This window comes from Gymnoscopelus microlampas (assembly GCF_963454915.1).
Source record: "Gymnoscopelus microlampas genome assembly, chromosome: 3".
NCBI lineage: Eukaryota > Metazoa > Chordata > Actinopteri > Myctophiformes > Myctophidae > Gymnoscopelus > Gymnoscopelus microlampas.
This window is the reverse complement of record NC_139940.1, coordinates 7,167,895-7,179,926: the sequence shown is the minus strand read 5'-3', so window position 1 is coordinate 7,179,926 and position 12,032 is coordinate 7,167,895. Positions and strand designations below refer to the sequence as shown.

Genomic DNA, 12,032 nt, shown 5'->3' with positions numbered 1-12,032 from the left:
ACTGCCATTATATATTCACTATATATTCTATTTATAGACGTATATGGGGCTGAAGTGGTTTTTAAAGCTCATAATGCGAGTGATCTGGCTTTGTAATGCTCATAGTGCGTCTACCTGTATGCGTGTTCCTGGGCGCTGTATGACTCATAGCTGCAATATGATTTGGGTTGTTTTACCCCCTATAGAACAGAATATGACATTTTATGTGAAGTGAGTGGAGGGGGACGTATGGCTGAGCCGAGTTCACCAGAATGTTCAAAAGAAGTTTGAAGCTTTTACTAATCTCTGCAAGATCACAAAGTCTTTTTGAGATCACTCGTGTTTTCACCACGTGAACCCCAGCATCCCTATTCTGGGGAGGGCGGGGGGGGGGGGGGCTGACAACTCGTCGCGGCGTGCGTGAGCTTGTAGATCGGCTATTTTTGGTGAAGAGCTTTGGTGTAGAGTGGAGGAAAAAAAGCGTAGCAAGTACAGTTGCAACTCGGGTTCGTTTTTACTAAGTATGGAGGGCTTTTAAGTGGTTAACCCATTGAGACCGGGGACACTTCTGTGTCATTTTTAGATTTCTTTGGCTATTCAAAAATAGCAGATCTACAAGCTCATAGCGCGGCACCGAGTGCCGCGCTATGAGCTTGTAGATCTGCTATTTTTGAGAAATCGTGAAAATTATTTTTTATTTTATTTTATTTTTCCGAAAAACTGTTAGTATTTAGAACATTTTTAGAAGCGGCCTCAGGTCTTAATGGGTTAAATGGAACCCCTGATCCCCTGACCTGCTGTGACGGCGTCCATAATGTCCGCATGCTATGGGGGGGGCGGGCGACGACTTGGGGGGGACTTTCTGAGATTCTGTTGATCGGAAAGTCGTTCGGAAAACGGGCCGTTTGCGGTTCCTTGGAGAGGAGGAGGGGGGGGGGGGCGTGGGCGAGGAAGATGAGACGACGGGGAGGGGAAGGGGAAGATTGAGGGGCGCTCTCTCTCTGTGTGTGTGTGACTCCGTCACCTTGCCGTCACCATCTTCTCACACGACAGGAAGAATGGCAGACGAAAGAATCTCACAGAAAGGTACATAGATAGCAGCAGGTTGAAAAACACCCTGAACCGTACCGTCGTCATCTGAGCTCTTCTGACAGACTGCAGAGTTTGTCTGAGTTTGAAGTGAAACCTCCCCAACAGAAGAAGAAGAAGAAGAAGAAGAAGAACAGGAAATAGATAGAAGAAGACAGAGAGAGAGAGAAGTGGATTTTGAAGGTTTTTCGAAGAAGGGAGCGGAGGGATTCGAGTGGAGGTGAAGAAGAGACGACGGAGGCCATGACACACACTCGGCCTCGTCTCCGACCCACCAGGACGCACAAGGTACGGTAGGCGAGTGCAGGGCCATGGTTCCATTTGTAAAAAAAAAAATCTGAGGGACCAAGAAGTGAATTTTCTCTTTTTAATGTGTAGAACGTTTGCCCAAAGTAAGGACGCCGGGGCTTACTGTGGTTAACATCCATGTTTGCAGCGGCGCTCTGCAAGAGGCTAGCCGTCTATGACAGGGTTTTGGTGTATGTGTGTGTGTGTGTGTGTGTGTGTGTGTGTGTGTGTTTCTGTTTCTGCAGTGGTGGAAGAAGTACTCGGATATTTTACTTACTGTAAGTAAGAGTAGCCATACCACGAAAAGATTTACTCTGTTACAAGTAAAATGCCCGTGTTGAAAATGTTACACGAGTAAAAGTACAAAAGTGTCGGCATCAAAATATACTTAAAGTACCAAAAGTAAAAGTACTAAAACGTTTGAAAATTGCAGATCTACAAGTAGATTGTAGATCGGCTATTTTCAAATAGCCTAGGTATAAAATATGGCTCAAGTGGTTAATGTATGTTCTATAATACAATCATTTATATCTGCAAAGTAACCAGTAACTAAAGTTTTCAAATAATTGTAGTGGAGCAAAAGAGTGAAAATTGGACATACAATAAAGTTCAAAAATACCTCAAAATTGCACTCGAGTACAGTACTTGAGTACATGTACTTAGTTACTTTACGCCACTGTGTTTCTGTCTGACTATCCGGAGCTAACCTCGCGCCGAGCAGTGCGAAACCTTGTGTGCACCTCGCACACTGCCAGTATACCACAGAAGAACACATACACACATTTTCAGTTCTCATGTTTTATGTTTAAAAAAAAAAAAAATGTAACATACGTTTTATTTATGACGACCGACATTATCAAATCAAATCAAATCAAACTTTATTTATATAGCACATTTACAACAGCTCAAAGCCGACCAAAGTGCTGAACATGGTTAAAATAAGGTAATATAGACACAAAGAGGCATCAACAAATGATATATACACAGGACCAAAAACAAGAGGAAAAACAAAAGAGAAACAAAACAATGCAGAGTTAGGACAGAACAGGATAGCTAAATGCGACTAAAAGCAAGAGAGAATAAGTGAGTTTTTAGTAAGTTTTTTAAAAGCCCCAATCGACTGGGCAGATCTAATGGGGAGGGGCAACAAATTCCAGAGCCTGGGGCCGGCCGGCAGCCGCAAAAGCACGGTCGCCCCCTGCTCCTCAAATTGGTCGTATGAGGGACCAGCAGTAGCTTATCCGCAGACCTCAAGGCCCTGGTTGGAATATAGGGCTCAATTAAGTCAGAGAGATAGGAGGGAGACAGGCCGTGAATGGTTTTAAATACAAATAAAAGAACCTTAAAATCAATTCTACAATGAACAGGGAGCCAATGAAGAGTGGCCAGGACTGGTGTTATGTGGTCACGTTTTTTAGTGCCGGTGAGGAGATATAGATGTCCTGATGTGGCTGTGCTGGGTCACATTTAGATCCACACTGGAGCCTCGTTTCTACGTGGGGATCCTGCCCATTCACATCATTTCCTAGTTAATTCAATTGTGAAAAAATTTGGATGTGATCAAATATAGATACGAAACGTATCAGACGGTCTACATTTACAAAAAGGAAGTAGTAGTTTGTATTTAATTCAGTTAATTCAGTCAGACCAGAAGCCGGGATAAAGCATATCCCCCACCGGCCATAAAAGTGAATGACCCCCCCCCACCATCCCACCCCCCAGCAAATCCAGACCCTGATTATAGCTAAAGTTTGCTATATTTTGGCATAATGATTAATGATGTAATCACGATCGATTCACGATTATTTGTGATGATGATTTTGAGAGTGTCGTGTCTTTGGCCATATGCACTGGTGTAAAGTAACTTAAGTCCATTTACTCAAGTACTGTACTTAAGTACAATTATGAGGTATTTTTTTTGCTTTACTGGAGTATTTCCAATTTCCAAAAAGAAGTTACTTTTCAGATAAATAAATTATTACATTATAAAACATTAGCCCTATTTTATACCTAGGCTATTTGAAAATAGCAGATCTACAAGCTCACAACGCGTCGCGATGCGACGCACTGTGAGCTTGTAGATCGACTATTTTAAAACATTTTAGTACTTTTACTCTTGGTACTTTAAGTACATTTTGATACCAATACGTTTGTACTTTTAGTCAAGTAAAAGAGACTGAGACTGTCCCAAATGCTCAGTAACACACAGTACCTCTCCAAGGACAATACAATACACTACACTACACTACACAGCACAACACAACATAACACAACACAACAGCATAGTGTAACATGATGCAGTTACATAGGTGTATGTTAAAGAACAACACCGCTGTTTTTCAACTTGATCTCTCTGTATACGTGTGTGTGTGTGTGTGTGTGTGTGTGTGTGTGTGTGTGTGTGTGTGTGTGTGTGTGTGTGTGTGTGTGTGTGTGTGTGTGTGTGTGTGTGTGTGTGTGTGTGTGTGTGTGTGTGTGTGTGTGTGTGTGTGTGTGTGTGTGTGTGTGTGTGTGTGTGTGTGTGTGTGTGTGTGTGTGTGAACGTGACTCAAGTATTATACGGCTGTGATTTTTGGTTCTGTGATTCCCACTCTGACTTAACATGGTTCCACTGTGGCGTGTGCCTGTGGTGTCGCTGGTACGCCCCAAATCGATTTGCATAAACCGAAACAATAATAATAACCCATGTAAAATGGCTACGGATTCTGTGTGAAAAAAATAGCCAAATCTACAAACTCACAAAGCGTCGTGTTGTGACGCATTGTGAGCTTATATATCTGCTTTTTCAGGCAAAGAGATTTGGCGTAGAGGGTTAAAAAGGAGGGTTTAGACCCCCGTCAATGAAGTATAATATACGTGTTCTAAGTGGTTCATCTCTGTTCTAAATCCAATCAATAATAATATAATTGTCTTGGGTAAGAGATCATGGTATAAGTGTTATAAATGCACAACAAGGTGTGCATTAACCTGATATTGAATATTGATATTATATTGATATTAAATGACACATGAGGCCGAGGTGAAAGGATGGTCTTCCCACTGACATTTGCTTTGCGTAAAACGACCAACAAAGTTTCTAAATTCATTTCTAAATTCTAGTCTTAAGTTTCAATTTTTGGACACATGCTGTATCTAGTCGCCTGGGTGGGTGGGTGCTCCAAACCATTGGTTCTCAAAGTGGGGTCCGGGGACCCCCAGGGGTCCTTGGCGAGGCTCCAGGGGGTCCCCAGCAAAATGTGTTAATATAGCATCACAATCATTTTGACCACTTTAACCTTTCATACTTTGGCTATTCAAAAATAGCAGATCTACAAGCTCACAGAGCTTGTAGATCTGCTATTTTTGTAAAATCTTGAACATTAGTGGACATTATATATATATATATATATATAATTTTTTTTAAGCATGTATTTTAACACAAATCTTTGCTTCTGGCGGTCCCTGGCACAACATATTTTCCGATGGGGGTCCGCGGCCAAATATATATATCAACTTGGGGGTCCCTGGCATGAAAGCGTTTGAGAAGCACTGCTCCAAACAAACACAATTTGCCGTGTTCATGGGTGGAAAGCAGGCAGTGGAGGGCGCTCTCTGTCCCTGCACTATAGCAACCAGGGCAACCCGTTCAGAAGGGACCAAGACTTCCTCCTCATGCTTTACACTCGCCCGGTGAGACTCCTCATTGTCAGGTAAAAGAAAGATGCGGCTGACGATATTGGAGGATGTAGTGTGGTTGTCTATATACCAGTGGTTCTCAACCTGTGGGCTCGGGACCTCCAGGAGGGTCCCCACATGATTTTGGGGGGAGGGGGTCCCCAGATGAAAGTGAAAAATGTGTAGCCTACCTATAAAAAAAAAAGTAAAGAAATGAAAAAAAAAAGTAAAGAAATGAAAAAAAAAGACCAGAAAGAGGCAAACATTGTGAAAATAGCAGATCTACAAGCCCCACAACGCCTCGCAAGGCTTGTAGATCAGCTATTTTCACAATATGTATCTGTGGAACCGTGTCAGATTAAATGTAATGCCTCAACTGGTACAATTCCAAGTGCTTGTCTGGGTGGGGGGGTCCCCAGTTCAGTTCAAATATGATTATTTTGGGAGGGTCCCCAGTTCAAATATGATTATTTTGGGTGGTCCCTAGTTCAGATAGGATTGTTTTTGGGGGGTCGTGGCCTGAAAAGGTTGAGAACCACTGCTCTATCTATACGCTCAACAAGACAATAGGAGTTGGCAGTGAGTTTTGTCGTGGAAAAACGACAAAAATGGTTTAATGAAACTGGTATTAACATCGAGGGAAACCTTCTAGCTGTATGATCCTTCTTTAACCCATTAAGACCTGGAACGCATCTGTGTCACTTTTTCATTTGAGATAAAAAAAATCACACCCTGTGTGAAGGTAGCGGCGCCTTTGAATACATTATGTCATCGATATGTGTTTATAATGTGTTTATAGCCATGTGTCATGTGAAGCTTGACCAATCACTTTGTTGACGGGTCTGACCAATCAGAGCGTCGACGACAGATAAAGTTAAATTGAGGATCTAACTTTAAATAACTTACCTAGAAGGAGACTTTAGCCAAATAAAAATATATACAAAAAAAAACATGAGGAAATAAAAAATAAACCTTGACATCATAGTGATGTCATGAATAGTCCCCTTGCCTGACAAATCACAACCTTGACGGGCCTGACCAATCAGAACCTTGACGGGCCTGATCAATCAGAACCTTAACGGACTCTTGGATTCTCGATCGTCTCTATCAAACCATTCTGTCATAACGGATGACTGGGTCCCGAACTCAGACTTTCTATACATTCACCCTTCATCTGTTCTTGTATCTTTCTCTTTCTATTCGTCATATTAACTTTAAATAACTTACCTAGACGGAGACTTTAGCCAAATGAATAATAAGATGAAGTCATTGTCATCGTTTATATAGACATCGAATTCTATATTCATGACATCATAGTGATGTCATGAATAGTGACCAATCACAACTTTGGCGCACCTGACCAATCAGAACGTTGACGCACCTGACCAATCAGAACGTTGGCGCACCTGACCAATCAGAACGTTGACGCAAAAGCCAGGCATAGAGGGCTAATATCCGCTCTATACCTAAAGGTATAGAGCGGCTAGCGCCGCTAAAAAGCATTATTTTACACTTTAGCTATTCAAAAATAGCAGATCTACAAGCTCGTAGCGCGGCACCGAGTGCCACGCTACGACCTTGTAGATCTGCTATTTTTGAAAAATTGTGAAAATGTGTGCAAATCTTTGAATATATATTGTTTAAAGCGAACATTTTTTATCTATTCTTTACTTCTGGGGGGTCCCTGGAACAAAACATTTTGAGATGGGGGTCCGTGGCCGAATGCATATAATTTTGGGGGTCCTTGACATGAAAAAGATTGAGCACCACTGATATGGAAACATAGGTTTTTTCAGAAAACTGTTGGGATTTAGGTGTGACATCGGTGTGTCATAACTGCCTCCAAACCGGCCTCGTCAACCAATGTCCTCATCAGCTGTTGACGGTTGATGCGGAGGATGTTTGATCAACGCAGACTCGTCCGTTGTTTCGCCACACACACACACACACAGCAAAATGCACGCGCGAACGCCCCCGAACACCTCCTCCACGAAACTTTATTTTTCCTATATCGGAACGCCTCAGCCCGGCATTATCGCTTACATAACATAAAACCAAGCTTAAGTACTTGGTGGTTGAATCAGTCTGAGATCTACAGTACAGTGGGGCGGCTGAGTCTGGCAGTGAAGTGCTCTTGTTGGGGTGTGTGTGTGTGTGTGTGTGTGTGTGTGTGTGTGTGTGTGTGTGTGTGTGTGTGTGTGTGTGTGTGTGTGTGTGTGTGTGTGTGTGTGTGTGTGTGTGTGTGTGTGTGTGTGTGTGTGTGTGTGTGTGTGTGTGTGTGTGTGTGTGTGTGTGTGTGTGTGACATATCCTAGCCTGGCACACTACGGAGTCAATCTAACAATGGCAGGTGGGGGAACCAAGAAACTGGCATGCGTTGTGTGTGTGTGTGTGTGTGTGTAGGGTGTGTCTAGAGCAGGTTAGTCAGGTGTGTGTGTGTGTGTGTGTGTGTGTTGTTCTGCAGAGTCCTCTGGGCGCGACATGAAAACTATCATTGGATGGCCGGGGGGTGGGGGGGCACTTGTTTGTGGAAAATCTGGTCTGCTGAGGTAGGTGTGTGTGCATGCGCGCGTGCGTGTGTGTGTGTGTGTGCGTGCGTGCTTGTGACATTGTTTATGAGGTTGTAGGCAGAAGGAGAACATGCCGTGCATTAAAAGAAACGATTATGTTTAGATTTGTATGGTTATTTCAGTCAGAACACTGTGATGTACAGTAGTTTTAAACCATTCATTGTAATAAGCGTTACATGTACTGGTGGTGTGGCTCTACTACTGTGATGATGTATGGCTCACACACAACCCCGCCCCCAGAGGACACAACCTAAACATACACTGTTATTAAATCAACCCGATAATCAGTGGTGTAAAGTAACTAAGTACATTTACTCAAGTACTGTACTTAAGCACACTTATGAGGTACTTTTACTTTACCGGAGCATTTCCAATTGTCTATACTTTTACTTCTACTCCACTACATCTCAGAGGCAAATATTGTACTTTTACTCCACTGCAATTATTTGAAAACTTTAGTTACTGGTTACTTTGCAGATATGAATTATTACATTATAAAACCATACATTAACCACTTTAGCCCTATTTTATACGTAGGCTATTTGAAAATAGCCGATCTACAAGAGCTTGTAGATCTGCTATTTTCAAACATTTTAGTACTTTTACTTTTGGTACTTTAAGTACACTTTGATACTAATTTGTACTTTTACGGACTATTCCGGACTTTTACTTGTAACAGAGTACTTCTTCTTTGCAGTATCGATACTTTTACTTAAGTAAAACAGAGTACTTTTTCCATCACTGCCGATAATAGACATCAGGGACGTGCAGAGAATGAGAGGCACAGGCTGAGATTTCTAACATTTTTTCTTCTTATTTTTTTTACATTTCTAGCCCGAACATAGCTGATCTACAAGCTCACAACGCGTCGCAGCGCCTGTAGATCGGCTATTATATCGGTGCGCAACACCACGCTCAACTAAGTATAATCGAGCCTTTACAGGAGATGCGCCGTACGGCATGGATTTATAGACATAGGGATATAAAACGTTGCGTTCAAGTTCAAAGAGAGTTTGGAAAAGGCAATAGAGTACAGAAGTCCTGACGTCACTCGTTCATCCCCTGGTTCGTAAAGTAATTTCTCGATGGAGAATAACATTGGGTCATCTTAGAATCGTCTCATATAAGAATTGTGGTCCAAAAATAAACAAACTGTCTGCGATATTGTCAGGGAGAGGTTCTGTATCGTTTATGATAGTCAGTCACTCATATTTGATACAGTCGGTTTCTGGCGAAAAATGTAACTAATTCGTCGGAAGTAACATTAGCGCTTCCTCACCGTCAGTTGATGCTTCATATCCGTAAGAGCAAAACCGCCGGGGTCATTTGTTTGTTTTTGGAACACAGTTCTTATTCGACGCGATATTAAACACGTCTATGGCAGGGGTCTTCAGGAGGTCCTCAGAGCTACTATAGGGGGTCCGCCAAATCTTTGTGTGATAGGATTTCTTTTTTTTACATTCACCACTTGAACCCTAGAATTCCTTTTCTGAGGGGAACATTAGCCGAAAATAGCAGATCTACAAGCTCTCAACGCCTCGCGCTGCGAGGCGTTGAGAGCTTGTAGATCGGCTATTTTTGGCAAAGAAGCTATAGGTGTAGAGGGAAAAAATAGCAGACTAAGTAAAAAAAATTGAATAATCTGAAACACATTTTTATACAATATAGAGTAGGGGGTCCCTGCTTCATCTCTCTCTTAGCTAGGGGGTCCTTGGCCTGAAAACGTTGAAGACCCCTGGTCTATGGGGATTCAGAACGGGGGGCGGGGGGGGGGGGGACGCGACACAGGTAGGATGTGTAAATTATGTCAGACTTCGGTGCTCTATTCTTTTGAATGCTGCCTGCGGGTACGGCATGGAAAGGAAAGGAAAGGAAAGGAAAGGAAAGTAAAGGAAAGGGGGCATTTGCATTTCTGTCACCACAGTAAACGCTGAATTTGTGGTCTGGAGAGGGCACTTTTTACAGGCAGGTTAAAGGGGCAGGGGCTCAAGACCCCTTTGATGTCTGCAGTATATGTGTGCGTGCCATGTGCCTGATAGACATACAAACCCACATCAATGAACATGCTGGGCCCACATTACTGAATACGTCCTAAACGCTGATGCTGGGGTGGAGCTGTCTGTAGTGATAGCAGCAAAACAATGTCGGTCATGAAGGAGTGAACACCAGTCTGTTCATCACAATTCAATCAAAAAAATAGCCGATCTACAAGCTCACACATGCATTGCATCATGACGTGTTGTGAGCTTGTAGATCTGCTTTTCTTTTGAAATAAAATAAATAAATATAATAAAAAATAGGGCTTCCCGTGTTTTAAATTGTTCCTCATTTTGCTGGGGAGCCCCTGGAACCCCTTCAAGGACCCCTGGGGGACCCCGGGCCCCACTTTGAGAACCTTATGTAATTCTCTCTCTGTCTGTCTGTCTGTCTCGCTGTCTTCAGTAATCTGAGGTTAAAGTTCAAGGCCAGAGTGTTGGGTAGAGGAGTGTGAAGTTAAGCCCTCATTAAAATGTTCCCCTGTCTAACAGAGCTGTCAGAGAGACGCTTATTCTGAGATCAACATGGAGTTCATTCCTAGAAACTACTTTAGTCACTTAGTTGGACACACCTGCCCCCTGCTGGTAAAAGCATTGAAACTCATATTCAAATTACATATTAGAGCTCCACATGATGATGTAACGTACGTGTGTGTGTGTGTGTGTGTGTGTGTGTGTGTGTGTGTGTGTGTGTGTGTGTGTGTGTGTGTGTGTGTGTGTGTGTGTGTGTGTGTGTGTGTGTGTGTGTGTGTGTGTGTGTGTGTGTGTGTGTGTGTGTGTGTGTGTGTGAGAGTGTGTGTGTGTGTGAGTGTGAGTGTGAGTGTGAGTGTGTGTGAGTGTGAGTGTGAGAGTGTGTGAGTGAGTGAGTGAGTGCTTATGATGAAGCACAAACTTCAACAGAGCAACAGACATTCTAAACAACACGTGCAGCTATTGTTTCCTCCCGTTTGACCTCTCAGATACTTCCACTTCCAGCCATAGATATAGAAACCTAGATACCTCATTGGCCTCTGCAGTTCGTTGGAGCGACCTGTTTCGTATGGTGGCCGCCATATTTCCGGGGGGAAACGGGCACTGGCCAATCACAGCGTGTTGACTACTGGCCAACCACAGCGCGTCTTTTCCAGGACTTGTCAGAATCTGTTGTCCGCGACAACAATGCGACGTGTTGTGAGCTTGTAGATCAGCTATTTTCAAATAGCCTAGGTATAAAATAGGGCTGAAGTGGTTAATTTATGTTTTATAATGTAATCATTTATATCTGCAAAGTAACTAGTAACTAAAGTTTTCAAATAAAAAGTAAAAGTACAGACAATTGGAAATACTCTAGTAATGTAAAAATCACACCCAGTGTGAAGTGGGCGGTGTGTGGTCATCACAACATGACTCACTTAAAAAAAAGGATATATCTTTTTTTTAAGTCCATACTGCTATTCATAGGGCTGCACATGTGTCATGTGTTTCGCTAGCCAATCACAGTCCTGAAGTCAGCCAATCACATTACAGCTAGTGGTGATGACACTAGCTGTAATATGATTGGCTGACTTTGCAAAAGTATAGATTTGCATTGACTGTGGAAGGGTTAGGGGTGTAGACTGCGTTGTAGACTATTGGCCAATCACGGTGCAGGATTGGTCAATGTCCAAAACTCACTTATAGGGGGCGGTTACACCGCCCCAAAAAATACCTCAAAATCGTACAGTACTTGAGTACATGTACTTAGTTACTTTACACCACTGGTTGTAAGCAGCACATATAAGAAATGTTTACATGAAATAAATCACTAAACTGACTCATGTTCTCTGTCTCTCTGTCTCTCTCTCTCTCCCCCTCCCTCCCTGCAGGTGGTGATGTCATCAGGCGAGGACGGTCTCATCGGGATCCCTTTCCCGGAGCACAGCAGCGAGCTCCTGTCTCGCCTCAACGACCAGCGACGGGCGGGGCTCCTGTGCGACCTCACGCTGACGTCGCGCGGCGCGCGCTACCCCACGCACCGCTCCGTCATGGCCGCGGTCAGCCTGTACTTCCGCCGGCTGTTCGGGGCGGACGACGAGGACGGGGGAGGGGGAGGCGGGGACTCGGCGGCGGCGTTCAGCGTGTGCCAGCTGGACTGCGTCTCTCCGGACGCGCTGGACGCCCTGCTGGACTTCGCCTACACGGCCGACGCTGACCATTCCGCGCCTCCAACATGCGGGACGTCCTCAGGGCCGCGCAGCTGCTGGGGATCCAGTGCGTGGAGGACGCCTGCCGGGACATCCTGGGCGAGGAGGAGGAGGACGACGAGGAGGACACGAGGACGAACGGGAGAAAGAGGAGGAGGATGGAGCAGAGAGGAAGAGGAGGCCTGACCATCATCATCATCATCACCACCAACAACAACACCAACACCTCCAACACCTGCTCCATCACCATCACCA

At 43.9% G+C, this 12,032-nt stretch overlaps 1 protein-coding gene across 1 annotated transcript in view; it reads left to right on the top strand.

The window, feature by feature from the left end:
- The first annotated feature begins 1,076 nt into the window (after positions 1–1,076).
- Positions 1,077–12,032, top strand: part of zbtb7b (zinc finger and BTB domain containing 7B) — a 15,126-nt gene continuing 4,170 nt past the window's right edge. Inside the window, 4 exon segments of the mRNA XM_084049495.1 lie at positions 1,077–1,356; positions 11,460–11,777; positions 11,779–11,793; positions 11,795–12,031. Coding sequence (XP_083905621.1) covers positions 1,312–1,356; positions 11,460–11,777; positions 11,779–11,793; positions 11,795–12,031 — 615 coding nt within the window. The 5' untranslated portion in view covers positions 1,077–1,311.